At 39.3% G+C, this 13,545-nt stretch overlaps 1 protein-coding gene across 9 annotated transcripts in view; it reads right to left on the bottom strand.

The window, feature by feature from the left end:
* Positions 1-13,545, bottom strand: part of GRIA3 (glutamate ionotropic receptor AMPA type subunit 3) — a 307,490-nt gene that overhangs the window by 22,819 nt on the left and 271,126 nt on the right. For 6 of the 9 annotated variants that reach the window (XM_063702875.1, XM_063702874.1, XM_055376865.2 and 3 more), the window contains one exon: positions 3,115-3,362. In XM_063702875.1, coding sequence (XP_063558945.1) covers positions 3,115-3,362 — 248 coding nt within the window. Of the gene's footprint in view, positions 1-2,438; positions 2,554-3,114; positions 3,363-13,545 lie in introns of all 9 variants that reach the window. The other 3 variants (XR_010132479.1, XM_063702873.1, XM_004064818.4) reach the window with 1 other exon arrangement.

Below are 13,545 nucleotides of genomic sequence, written 5' to 3'. Positions count from 1 at the left end.
CACTCTCAGAAAACAGCAGGTAGCAAGAAGGAAGAAGATAAAGGCAAGCTTCTTGGTAATCCAGAAATGGAATAAGCAATCGTTGGGTATGCAGCACTGATCGATCATACTATTATCCATAGTTGAGAAAAGGGTTGACTTATTTCAAAAGACTGGCTGTAGGAATGACCAAGAAAAGCGATGTGAAAGATGCCTGGCAGGTAGCACTATGGTTAGAGAAGTTGAAAACATTTAGGATCTACTGAAATATTTTTCTATTTGCATATCAAAATTCAGATAATCTGGAAATCGTGAGCTGTCAATAAAGTTACTTGATAAAAAACTTTGCAGCAGTACTAGCTGAGGAAAAAAAGCTTGATTGCTGGTTGTAATTAAAAAATAGCTGGTCTAAAGTTTTGGGGTCTTCATGTACCAAAACATCTGGGTGAAAAGTAAAAAGTCAGCCAAATATGTGCAGATTTTTTTGTTTGTTTATATAACATCAAACGTCTGGTTATCTGAAAACTTCTGGGCACTTGGCATCATGTGGATGTTTTAGAGTCATCTTGTTACAGTCCATGGCTCCTTTTTAACCATGACGAGTATGAATGATGAATTCGTGAGAGCAATGCATCCAATCCAGCTCAATGTTCATTCTGCAACTCACTTCAATGATACAATTAGGTTCTCCGTGCAAATAACATGAGAAAAAGACAGGTGCTAAATACTTTGGCCATCAAGTTGGCCATTGTAAATATGAAATGAGCCAAAAGCTTGGCTAAATTGTCAGTGTCATCAGTTCACATTGGTGGGAAAGAAAGTTACTGCTTTTTGACACATAGTAAAACCTTGATTAATTGGAATCCATAAGGGATGAGTGGAATTTTCAATAAGAACAACCATTTTGTTCATTGTTGGCTAATAACAGTTTTTCTTAAAATGCTTCTATCTACTTTCTCGCCTCAGGGAAGCAGCCTCTAACGTTTGAGGGTCAATCCAGATGGAGAGAAGATAGAGGAGAAAGAGCCGAATGTGACCCAACCATAGGTCATCTCTTGGTAAGTATTTTTTAAAAAAATCAATTCCTTGCAGTCTTCTTTTTTGGAATACTATTGCTGCTTTCTCATCAATGTGAAGTACTGAGGGGGCAATTCAGTTAGTTGGGGTACTGATTAGGTGAGTTCTGGTTAATCAAGGTTTTACGATAAAAGGCCATGCCAATGCCTGGTAAGATTATTTGCTGAAGAAAGTTCTTTTAAAATTGATTTCTTTGAAAGTGTTCTGGATCAGTGTTTCCAAACCCATATTATATTTGCAGACCGGCAAACTAACTTTTCCATCAGGATCCTGAGGGATAGAGAGGGAAAGAGAGGAGCAGAAGTGCAACCATTGTCTCTGAAGAAGAAAAGTTTTGGCTTGCCTGTCTGTTGGTCTGTGGTTGGGAAACACTGTTCTTCACCTTAAGATGCCCATGGGATCTTGGTCGTACAAGAGGTGAGTTTACATGCTTCAATATAATTCTCATGCCCCTTGGGCCAAGGAGGATTCTGTTTTCAGGTCCTCTCCTGTACTTACCCAAAGTGTGTTTCCATGACTTTGTATCGCGGCTTCTGAGCTTGCCCTTATTTCTTGTTGCTTGGATGATGGCTATTCATTCATTCTAGCTCCAAAGAGCATTAGAAGTCAAAGGAATGCCAAGTAAGATGGGTTTTCTCATGATGGCAGCCTGGATAACAATTAGACCTACCTGAACCAAGAACATGGCTAAGGAGAAGCTAAATCAGGGATTCATACACACATATAGTATCACAGTTAGGCGACGCACTTGCTTAAATACACAAAATGTCTCTGCAAAGTCTCTATATGGGGTGGCCTATTGAAGAAAGACCCCATTTAACTTGAAACCGAGCTTGTTATTTGGCTTTCAAGTTAAGTGGGGCCTGCTTAAATGGGCTATCACATATAGAGAACAACATCTCATCACTCAGACACATAACTGAAGAAGCCACCCTTACTCAACCAACCAACCTCTGTGAGCAACCATCACAACCTAGAAAACAAAAGGCTATGTCCTGATTTTTCAGTAGATGGATCTGATTTTTCATACCACTCAACTGAGGCAGGCGGGGACAGTCTCACAGGAAAGCCTTGGACTCTTGAAAGCCTAGGGCATTGAAACCCACATCATGGCTTTCATAAGGCAACCAATCTGGTGGGTGAAGGAAGGGAAAGGGTGTGGTTGGAGCCTCTGTCTGGGAGTTGAAGAAGGGACCCAAGTTAGATCAAAAATGTGGGCAGTGCCCTAAAGTCTTTTTGGTTCCCAAAGCTGCCAGGCAGGGGAATAACCTGGTCATTCCACTTTATGTGTGAGTCTTGTGCTCTCTCCTCAATAATAAGATAACAGTCTTGCCGATTACTCGTCACTAAGGGTACCCGGTTGTGGTGACATTGAGGCTGACCTTGGAGTCACCGCCCCCGCTGCCGCACTCTCCTTTGTCGTACCACCATTTGTTTTTCAATTTGTCCAAGAGGCCTTGCTCATTCAGTTTTAATACTGCCAGGTTAACAGCATTTCTTGAAACGATAAAACATAACTTGTAAGAAAATGCACAAATGCTTAGGAAATCGTTAACGTATAAAAAGGAGCACAAGAGGACAAATTGGCTAAATTTCACAGAACGTGGAGCTATAAAAATGTCTGTACAGCAAATACAGGGTTAAATATTGGAAGGTGGCATGGAGGATAACATTTGCTCAAAACTGAAGTGTGCGGGATGGGGAAATTGTCTTTGAGAAAAAAAGTAACAAGAACACCACATCCATGCAATTAACATTCGTCACATATGGCACCATAACTTGGCTTTTACCATTTAAATTGAAAAAGCCGTTGAACTGTAAAATTAAAACAGCAACAAACAGTCAGAGAGGACAACACAGAGAGAGAACATTAAAAAAAATGGATGCATTAAATAGATGAAACCATAATTTACCGTCTTATTTAACTCCATGGAATATTGTAGATTTTAAACTTTTAAAAGTTACCTCAAAATCCACAAGAAAGAAAATGACAACAAAATGCATCAGGGTAGGTGGAATACTATAACAACACGGATATTGTTATATTATTCCACCCACCTTAATGCTGAGCCTTTAGGGGTTGCCACACCATAGCCTTTGGAATCCAGATTTCCACCAACTTTCATCGTATCACATGGTTTTCTCTGCTCAATGTACTCATTCATGGTTGACTCCAGCAGGAAGGCGAACTTTCCCTTGGACTTTCGCACTCGGGCCACTCCGTCTGCTGTTGTTTTGGTAAACACAGATGGCTCCGCTGATTTCATGTAAGACCACATTTTCTCGTACACAGCAATTTTGGATCTCTGCACCAAAGAGATAAGAATTCTTAGAGCTGCCAGATATTCAATCTGGAGGAGGGTTAGTGCAGTAGTTTTTTTTTTAAATTGCAATCCACAGTAATAAAAAACACGTTACACTGCAACCTAGTAGGCACATTCATACATACGTAAACATTGTTTCCAAAACAAGTTCTCAAAACCCCACTCACCCTTGCTATGTATGATGCTGTCTGATATTTTCTATTCTATTCTAATTCATTTTAAATAATGTTGCTCAGGACCCACTAAATGGATTTCATGGCCCCACTAATTGGTTGCAATCTTATTTGAAAAACACTTTGTTAGTTCAACCTTCCTCTCAGTGAAAAAATCTCCTCTACAATATCCTGCTATGTTTATCTAATCATAGCAGGATATGCCTAATCAAAGACCATTGTAAGGTAGTGTACAGCCATTTTAGTCAGCCCACTCCAGCATGAGACATCAATTATTGTAAGAAAGTACCTCCTTATTCTGAGATGATCTTTGTTTTTCTATAACTCCCATTCCTTTTTACAATTTCAACTTTTATTTTAGACACAGGGGGTACATTTGCAGATGTGTTACATAGGAATATTGTGTGATGCTAAGGTATGGAGTACGGATCCTGCCACCTAGTTTGTGAATATTGTATTCAATAGGTAGTATTTTAATCCACACCCCCACCCCTGGTACTATCCCCTAGAGCTATGTAAAATAATTCTGTCCCTTTTTACAACGGTTCTTTTTTTAATGTACAACGGTTCTTTAATTATTGAAAGGCCTTTATTATGTCCCCTTCTCATCTCTTCATCAGGTGAAACTCTGACTGATATTGTTTCCAGAACTCTCACAACTTTGGTTTTCCACTCGTAGGCACATTGTAGTTGGTAATGTCTGTCTCTATTTGGAGTGTATAGAAATAGACACGGTACCCCAAATAAATGACCAGAACAGAATGAAAAAACAACAACAACAAACTTTTGCTTCTTGTTTTAGAGCATTCTTTTCTGTTTGCTTTCTCTCTTTCTTTCTTTCTCTTTCTTTTTCTTTCTCTCTCTTCTTTCTTTCTTTCTTTTTCTTTCTTTCTCTCTTTCTTCTTTCTTTCTCTTTCTTTTTCTTTCTCTCTCTTTCTTCTTTCTCTTTCTTTCTTTCTTTCTTTCCCTCCCTCCCTCCCTCCCTCCCTCCCTTCCTTCCTTCCTTCCTTCCTTCCTTCCTTCCTTCCTTCCTTCCCTCCTTTGCTTCTTTCGTCTCACTCTGTCACCCAGACTGGAGTGCAGTGCTGTGATCTTAGTTCACTGCAGCCTTGACCTCCCAGGCTCAAGTGATCCTCCTGCATCAGCCTCCTGAATACCTGGGACTACAAGTGTGCACCACCAAGCCCAGCTAATTTTGTTTATTTTTTTGTAGAGACGAGGTCTCACTATGTTTCCTGGGCTGGTCTCAAACTCCTGGGCTCAAGTGAATCTCCCTCCTCAGCCTTCCAAAGTGTTGGGATTACAGGCATGAGCACCTGACCTGGAGCATTATTTTCTACCAATGCTGCTTGAATTTGCATTAATATATTTAGTCATTCCTCAATCCTTTCAACAATTTTTTTTTTTTATTGAGAAGCACTGGAAGAATATAATAGAGTCAATAGAGTCTTTCCATCAACTCAGGTTGAGGTCAAACCAAAACTTAGTTCTTTCTGCCAAGTCAAGTCTCCTTCATCTTTACCTTTTTGAATTTTGCATATAATCCCATTAAATTTCATTTCAATTCAGGTGGTCCCTAGAACATATATTAAATGCTTACTGTGCCTCTAGCCCTATGTTAGTCATTCTGGAGACTATAAAAGAATTGTAGACTCAATGACTCAAAAACTTCCAATTGACTTGGGAGCTAGGTCCTTAGGAATGAAAATCCTAGAAAAAAATTCTAAGGTGATACTTGACCAGAGGTCGAGATAGCATGGCAGAAACCATAAACATATACCATGTTTTCAAATGTCTTTTTGTGGGGTTTCCTGGCCCCCACCCCAACTTTCTTGATTATTTATTTAGTTGCTCTTCTCTAGACTTCGGCCAGCTGTGTTGCATCTTTCTTGGGGCCTGCTTGGACCTGCCCAAATAATTCCGGGGGGGCTGGAACTTCCAGAACTATCACCATGGACTCAAATTGCTGGCCTCAAACAATCCTCCCACCTTCACCTGGCAAAGTGCTGGGATTACCGGCCTGAGCCACCTCGCCCAGCTGGATCACCAGGGACATTAAGCATTGTGTTTATGGCAATCAGACCCTCATGGAAGCCCTCACAGAGTCAGTGAAACTCTTCACTGAGATGGGAACACATTTGGTTTGCACAAATTATAGCAAAGGAAGCCACTGTGGCTGAAATTAAATGAGAAAAAAGGAGAGTCGTAGGAAATGAGCTTAGGTGGATAATCAGAGGCCAGATCTTGTAGGGCCCTGTAGGTCATGGTAAAAAGTTTGGATTTATTCTACCTGTTATAGGAGACTATTGGAAGATTTTGAGGAGGGGTGTGATAAGATCTTACTTAAATTTTTAAAGATTACTCTCACTGCCATATGGAGAATAGACTATGAGTTGGGTCAGAGTGGAAGAAAGGGAAATTAGTTAGGAGGCTATTCTGATATTCCAGAGGAGAGATGATTGTGGCTTGGACTAGGGTGGGAGCAATGGAGGTGGAAAGAAAAGGCTGGATTCCAGATGTGTTTTGGAAGATAGCAAACAAGCCCTGATGATGGACATCTCCACCTGATGGTCCTGTAGACATTTTCAGATTAAACTTTTCCCAACCAAATCTATATTATATACCTTGTAAAGCCTGGGTTTCCTTCTACATTCTATCAGTAAACCACCTAACCTCCAAGCTAAAGGGTTTGGTTTTACTTTTCCCTCACTCCCTCATTCTGCCATGTTTTTTCTAATATAGTAATGACTTTAGAATCTGTCCTCTCATCTTCTTTTCATTCTCATTACCATTGCCCTCCCTTGGTCAGGCTCCATCATTGTTTTGTCTAGACTATCTTGCTTCCTAACTGGTCTCCCTGCTTCATCTCTCTCTTCAATTTATCCTCCAGTGATTCTTCCAAAATGCAAACTTAATCAAGTTACTTCATTCTTTAAAATCCTCGGATAGTTCCCTAATACCTACAGGAAAAAAAATCCAAACTCTTATGTATGATATTCAAGAGTGCTTATGATCTTGGTTACACTCTCCTGTGATTAGGTCATGCTGGGCTATTCACTGGTCACTGAAATAAGCCACTTCCATGTCTTATGCCTTTGGTTATGCTTTTGCTTCTGCTTAAATTACCTTATTCATCTACAAGATCCAGAGCAGATGTCATGTCTTCTGTGAAGTCTTTCCTAACCCTTTCCTGCCCCCACGAAGTGCTTCTTTGGGTGTCCTCCCAAAGCCATTTGCTCATACCTTTGCTATAGAGCTTAATTGCAGTAGGGTGAGTTGACTATGTGTCGGTCTTCCCCTGTTACTTGAGTGTTTCTTGAGGACAAAGTCCATGCCTTATTAATTTTGCTAGCCCTCTTGGCAGCCAGCAAATTACTCTATACATGACAGACTAAAGATAAGTTTTCTTAATAACTGAAGCTTAGGCTTGACCATGGTGACGACCAGATTGCTAGTCAAAGATATCAGAAGTTCAGGTAAAAATGGCTACCAGCACTATCTTTATAGCACTGTAGAATTCTAGAGCTGAAATTTTTCTAAAAATCACTGAGTACCTTGCTAAACCAATTTGGATATATGCTTTTCAATCCTCTTTTTAAATGCTACTTAGTCTGCCTTTGATGCCCACATCAATAACTTCCCCCCAAATAATCCCTAACAATCAAGGCCTTCTAAGATTAAAATCTCACCCATAGTCATTTATGCTCATTCCATATTACATTATCCTCTTTTGACACATAAGACAATTTTTAAGCATTGTAATGAAATACATTGTCAAGGACTTTATTTCAGTAGACATTTCCTAGTCGGTTACCCAAGGAATCAAAAAATAGTCAATAATTCGATACACAGAAAGATATAAAAATAATGTAAAAACACCTGTGTACCTGCCATAAAGCTTAACAAATTAAACATTATGAAGTTAGTTAAAGTCTGCTTATCTACCCCTCTCTAAATACATATTCTTCTCTACTCGCCAAAAGTAACCACGATACTGAATTTAGCCTTTACTATTCCCTTGCACCTTTTTATACTTTTACTAGAATAAGCATATTTCCTTTATAATAGCTGCATAGCTCTTCAATCTACGAACACACTATGTTTTATTTACCCAACCCCTTTTGAAGGGCTCTTAGATAATTTCCATTATTTTTGGCATTATAGAAAACCCTGTAGTGGGTATGCATTTTTGTGCATTTATAAAGAGCTGTTTTGTGTTCTTCATCTTGGCCCAACCAGACCTGAATACAAAGTGGGGGTCCAGGAAGGGGAGACTTCAGACATATTTGTCTTTTACACTATTTGCAAATAGGCCATTGCTTCCAAAGATAAATTTATAAGCCAAGGGCAAAGGGGTCCATGAATTCTGATCCAAGTGCACTATAATTTGGACTCATTTACTTCATCATTTACTTGAGCTCTTTGATCGCTGATACAGGTTAAAAGGTTTATTCCTTTAGGTAATGATGCATTTCTAGGAGAATAAATAGCAGTGCTTGAAGCAGGCCCTTTAAATGCACATGGTGTACATGTGGCAGATATTAATGAATGCATTAAATGACAAGTCAGTTAGTGGCAGAAATGATTGGACTCTTTTTGATGACTGAATTCTCAAAAAGATTAGAAGGGGGAAAAGAAATGACTCATAAGTAGGAGAAATTAAGCTGAAACGTTTATCTTTCCAACTAGTATTTAAGTGTCAGTATAACATTCAGACCATAAAGAAGAAAAAAAACTAGCATTTCCTCTTTTTTTCTTTCCTTTTTTTTTTTTGCATTCTGTCTTATTTTGGATGAAATAAAGAAGGCAATAAAAGGGACTGAATCTTAGCTCTGTCATCTGGGAGAAATTAAACAATTTATGGGCAGGATGTGTAATAACAAGTTCATTTTTCTCCAACCCACCACCATTCATTTCATTCATCCCACAGAGCACCATTTTGTACCTAAAAAGGAACAAACAATGGTTATAAAGAAAGGCCATAAGAAATTCTCAAGCACTGCTAGATAATTAGCAACTGAAATCCAAAGGAGAAATACATAAATGGAGAAGGAACAGATTAATCCCAAATAGCAGATATGGTAGAGCCTTAGCATTAAAGGATTCAACCGTTGTAGCTCTAACTATTCGTAATACATCATGAAGGTCAAATATATGAAGAAATTTGTCTTTTTGTTGATGTGAAGATTTGAATCTTGGGCCCTGTGAGTCTGGTACACAGAAGCCTACCACTTAGACCTTGTGTCTCTTTGCAATGGTGTTGTTCACTCCTAGTCATTGTGCATATAGTAGCTCTCTAGTGATAAAACTATTCTTTATGTAAGTTCAAAGTAACTATATAGTGCAGTGCTTAAGAGCATGTAGTCAGACTGCTTGGGTTTGAATCACACTTGCTAAGTACATAAATTATCTAGCATCTATGTATCTCAATTTCCTCATCCATAAAATGGGATGATTTCTTTAGTGTATACTTCAAAGGTTTATTGGGAGAAATTAAATGGGTTAATACATACTTAGAAGAATCCCTGAAACACAGGAAGTGGGAAAAACATTACATATCTTTATAATAAAGAAAGTATAATTTGTTTTACTGACATAATTTATTTTAATGGTATTATAAATTACTTCAGTGCCATATTTACGGAATCATTACTTCATTTTATGGGAGAAATCACATGCTTAAGTATTATTTGTATATTTGGATCTCCAGACATATGCCTGGTGAATGACCAGGGTTTGCCATCAACAAAAATTACTATCATTTGAAATTGGATTTTAAAAATTTTGTTGGTGTAGGAGAATGGGCAGGATGGCAACTTTTCCTTTTACATTTATGTTTTGTAGTTAAGTTGAGGCTTATACATTAAAATCCTCATTAACCAGAACACTGCTACTGGGGAAACTTGGTGAATAAAATTTTCTGCTTTCCTGTGAGATAAAATAGGATATCCACTTGGTCAATAGTATATCCACTTGGAGTCAGTAGAATAACAGAATTTTAGAGCTAGAAGGCACCTTAAAAACCATTTTGTTCAGCCTCTCACCCAATGAAGTGATAGCTTCTTGCTTAAATGCTTCTGGTGAAGAGGCACTCCCTAGCTCAGAGGAGGCATAGGAAGTAGCTTATTCCATGGTGGGACAATTCAAGTTGATAGAAAGTTCCTTTGGTTTGGCTGATATTCTTAATGAAAGCCTCTCCTCTCCAATCCTACTTCTGTCGTCTGCTTGAATTGGGCAGTACGTCCTCTCTGTTTCCATTTCTCCATTGTAGGGAGTACTGATTATTTTGCTTTGCAATGGTTATCCCCAGCCAAATCTGAGCTCCTTGAGAGTAGGGATCATGTCTTTTTTTGTCACCGCACCACGGGTGTGTAGCATGATGCCTGGCACACAGTAAACTCTCACTATGTGTCGGTGGAATGAGTGAATATTAAGATTGAAGTGTCACCTACTGGTCCTAATTTTTCTCTTTGTAGCAATACAGAATCAATATGCTCTCTTCCCGACACAATGTACAGCCTGGAATCTACTGCCACAATGTCACTTGTTAATTGCCTTGTTTGCAGGCTAAACATTTTAAGGGCCTTCATTTGTTACTTTTATGACACAAATTCCATTCAACTCACCTTTTCTGGTCACAATCTTCTAGATACCTTTTCATTTTTTAAAGTCCCTCCTAAAATGTGGCCCCCCAAATTGAGCACAATATGCTTGATATAGTGACATTAACATAAAGGACAATGGAACCATCTCTTCTCGTGGTCTTGACATGAGCACAATTCCTCAATTTGACAGGATTCAACATCCACTTTCCCATATGTTGATAGTCCAGAATTAACTGAATTAACAAAATGGACTAATAAATTGGAAGCGTGATTATCAACAGAAGCATAATATGCTATTCATTTATGCTATTAATTTACTGTCAGAATGCAGACAAAGTATTACATAATTTGTAAAGACAGTATTGGTGTTTGTAACATCTCTATTCCCCAACATGTAATGAAGGAGAGGTTGGGGAAGATACTTTTAGGCACTTTGTATTCCAGTGTTCCTCAAAGGAAAATGGGCCAGCTTTATGCATGTAATTATTTTTTTGAACACTGTTGCCACCATGCCTATTTTGTCCATTTCCATCATTGTATGTACAGGACTAGCCTTGTACATACATGTCAAAGGGGCTAGATTTGACTTTGGGGTGCTCATCTTCTACCACTTTCTCCCTGTTTCACTGTCTGCCTCCCTCAGAGATATAACTTGTACCCCTTTTCTGGTATCAGCAGTCATGGTCCTCATAGAGGTGTTCACTAACAGTATAATGGCTTCTGTTACCCCTGAGCAAGGGGTCATTTTGATTTGAATAGGGGATTCGTACCCCAAAAAGGAGAGTGGGCTTCTTGGCATTATAAAAGGTGCCTTTCAAAGGCTGGAGAAGGCTGCCTTGTGTATGAGACACTAAGAAAGGGAAATATGGCAAGAGTTTCAAACAGAAATGACTTTTCCTCACTCATTTTGCTGTCTCTAAGTTTATTGTGGACTACTTCTTGCTTGACAATTTGGTCCATTTTTTCTTTAGATTGTATCTTTAAGATAATATAATTATAAACTACAATCTGCTTTTTCTTCTGAATTATTTAGCGTCCTCTGTAATTTCTGCTTTTAATAAAGGCTCAGGTGTCTAGGTGGTAAAAATTCAAAAGGGTGGCTTTGGGCCTCCATCTGCCTGAACGGAACACTTACAGGACCCCTGTGTGCCTTGTGTGCCTTCTCTAACATTCAGGAGCAAATGTTGCCTCACAGAATTGACCAATACTAGGATATGGATAGGTGATCCTTACAAGGCAAGGTGCTAGAAGGAAAGAAGGCCAATGATGCCACAGCTCTGGAGAGCTCCTGACCTCCCCCTCTTTTCCTCCTTTCTTCTTTGCCTCTTCTAATGTTTGATGGGATTGGAAGAGGACAGTGTGCTTGCATGTCCTACTAGGGTGGGTGGGGTAGGACTATAAGGGAGGGGTAAGGTGTGGCTGGGGTGGGCCCATTCTGAAGTTCTTTAATGTAGTCACAAGTCTCAGGTCTACAGAAATTAAGTTCTTTAAGTTAAGACTCCAACTGTGGAAATCTCAAGCACTTCGTTTAGACTCATGAAGAGGAGATTTTTGTGGTGAGAATTACCTGCCATACAACTTTTCAAATACTCCCTTATTCAGAGAGGCCTTAGATTTGTCATGACTAGAAGCAGGAGATAGCTGAATATCTTTAAACTTTATATTTGCATAAAGCTTTCTGGGTGCCAGGGTGATTTAACACACACCATCTCATTTAAACCCCACAGCAGCCCTGTGAGGTGGGTGCAGTAGCTATTGTTTTTTCATTGCTTACTCCCCAGCACTGAGAACGGTGTGTGTGCCCAGTAGTGCCCCATAAATATATATTGAATGAAAGAATTAATTCCCATTTTATAAAAGATGGAACTGAGGGTAAGGGAGGGTAAGTGCAGTGGCAATGCCAAGAGGTGCCATAGTGGGCTTTAGCCTACTCACTCATTTCCATGAATCTACCCCCTCAGTATAAATCAAGCCTGAACAAAACTGTGTGCTTGCTAAGCAAACAGTTTCCAAATAAGGCCTAACCAGAACTCCACCTTGAAGAGTCTCCAATACAGAAATTCAAAGATTTGCCATTGACTCAACTACTTATCTTAGGTCACACAGCTAATGAGGAACAAGGCTGGGACACTATCTAAGTCAACTAGAAAGGTTTCAGATAGATCTTTCCCCGTGATAACCCCAGCCTCTTTTGCTTGCTGTAGCACTGACAATATCCTTTTTGATGAAAGAGGGCAACTCACCTCCAAAAACATTTTTTGCTTCTTGTCCAAGCTTTTTTTGAAGTTGGGGTAAATTGTAAATTAACTCAAAATCCCCTCTCACTAAGGCACTGGAATTAGTGAACATTCTTGTCACTCATTGTAACCCTGCTATAGGCCCTTAGTGTCCATACTTCACCATGTAAAGTGATCAGAGCAATTTGAGGCAAAAGAAGAAAAACACATCTGGGTTGCCAAATGCATCGGACACATTTTTTTCTTCCACTCTTACGTTTTGAAGAAGTCAATAGCTCTAATAAGGTGCATTTGGAAAAAGGAATCATTGATTTTTACAATTTTCCCCCTAAAGTAAAGGAAATAGTTTCCATTTTGATTTGGAGCAAGGCACACAACAAATGATATCATTTCTAAGCATGGCCAAAACCCCAATTTCACTTTCTTCCTTCACTTAGGTTTGCACATTTTTAACATTCAGAGAAGTACTGCTTGTCTGTGTCCTTTTGCTTCAGACAATCAGCAGCTGTCATGAGACTGTGTATTGGTGAACACAGGGGAAAGGAAGGGAAAGAAATTCTGGTTTCTATTCTTAGTTTTTCTACTTGTGTGTTATGAGCCTGACTGAGTTATTTTGAGGGCTGGGCTTTTAGATAACTTCATTGGAGTTGGAGGTCACCTTTCGCCTAGACATTGAGTTTTGCCCTCAAATGTGAATGACTTTGCTTAACAGTTTCAAACTGTGTTCACAAGTCCAGGGACATGTTTCCTTCCACCTCAAGAAGGGCTATTTCTGATGTCTCCTTTCCAAAGGTGCAGGTGACAATCAGCTAAGTTTCCTGAGACCTTTCTAGTGTCCCTCTCTGGCATGCAAAGTCAGATTACTGTTCTGATTAATCTTCTGCTTCTCTTGCTGAGTCAGACTAAGCATATTCCAATGGGTTGAAAATAGTGCCAGTGGCCATGTGACTTTGAAAGCTAGAGTCAACGCATTCTTTCAGAAAATGTTTCTAAGGTACCATTGCTCTATTCTGGGAGAATGGTGGAAGGGAAACAGTACCCTCTACCCCTGTGTCTCTCAGTAAGCAACAACTTTGCCTCTCAGGAGACATTTGGCAACAACTTTTCATTGTCACAACTTGGGGAGAGGAGTGCTACTGGTATCTAGTGG

This window comes from Gorilla gorilla, chromosome X (genome assembly GCF_029281585.2).
Source record: "Gorilla gorilla gorilla isolate KB3781 chromosome X, NHGRI_mGorGor1-v2.1_pri, whole genome shotgun sequence".
Taxonomy (NCBI): domain Eukaryota; kingdom Metazoa; phylum Chordata; class Mammalia; order Primates; family Hominidae; genus Gorilla; species Gorilla gorilla.
Note: the sequence above shows the minus strand (reverse complement) of the source record. Positions and strands in the feature narration are given on the sequence as shown.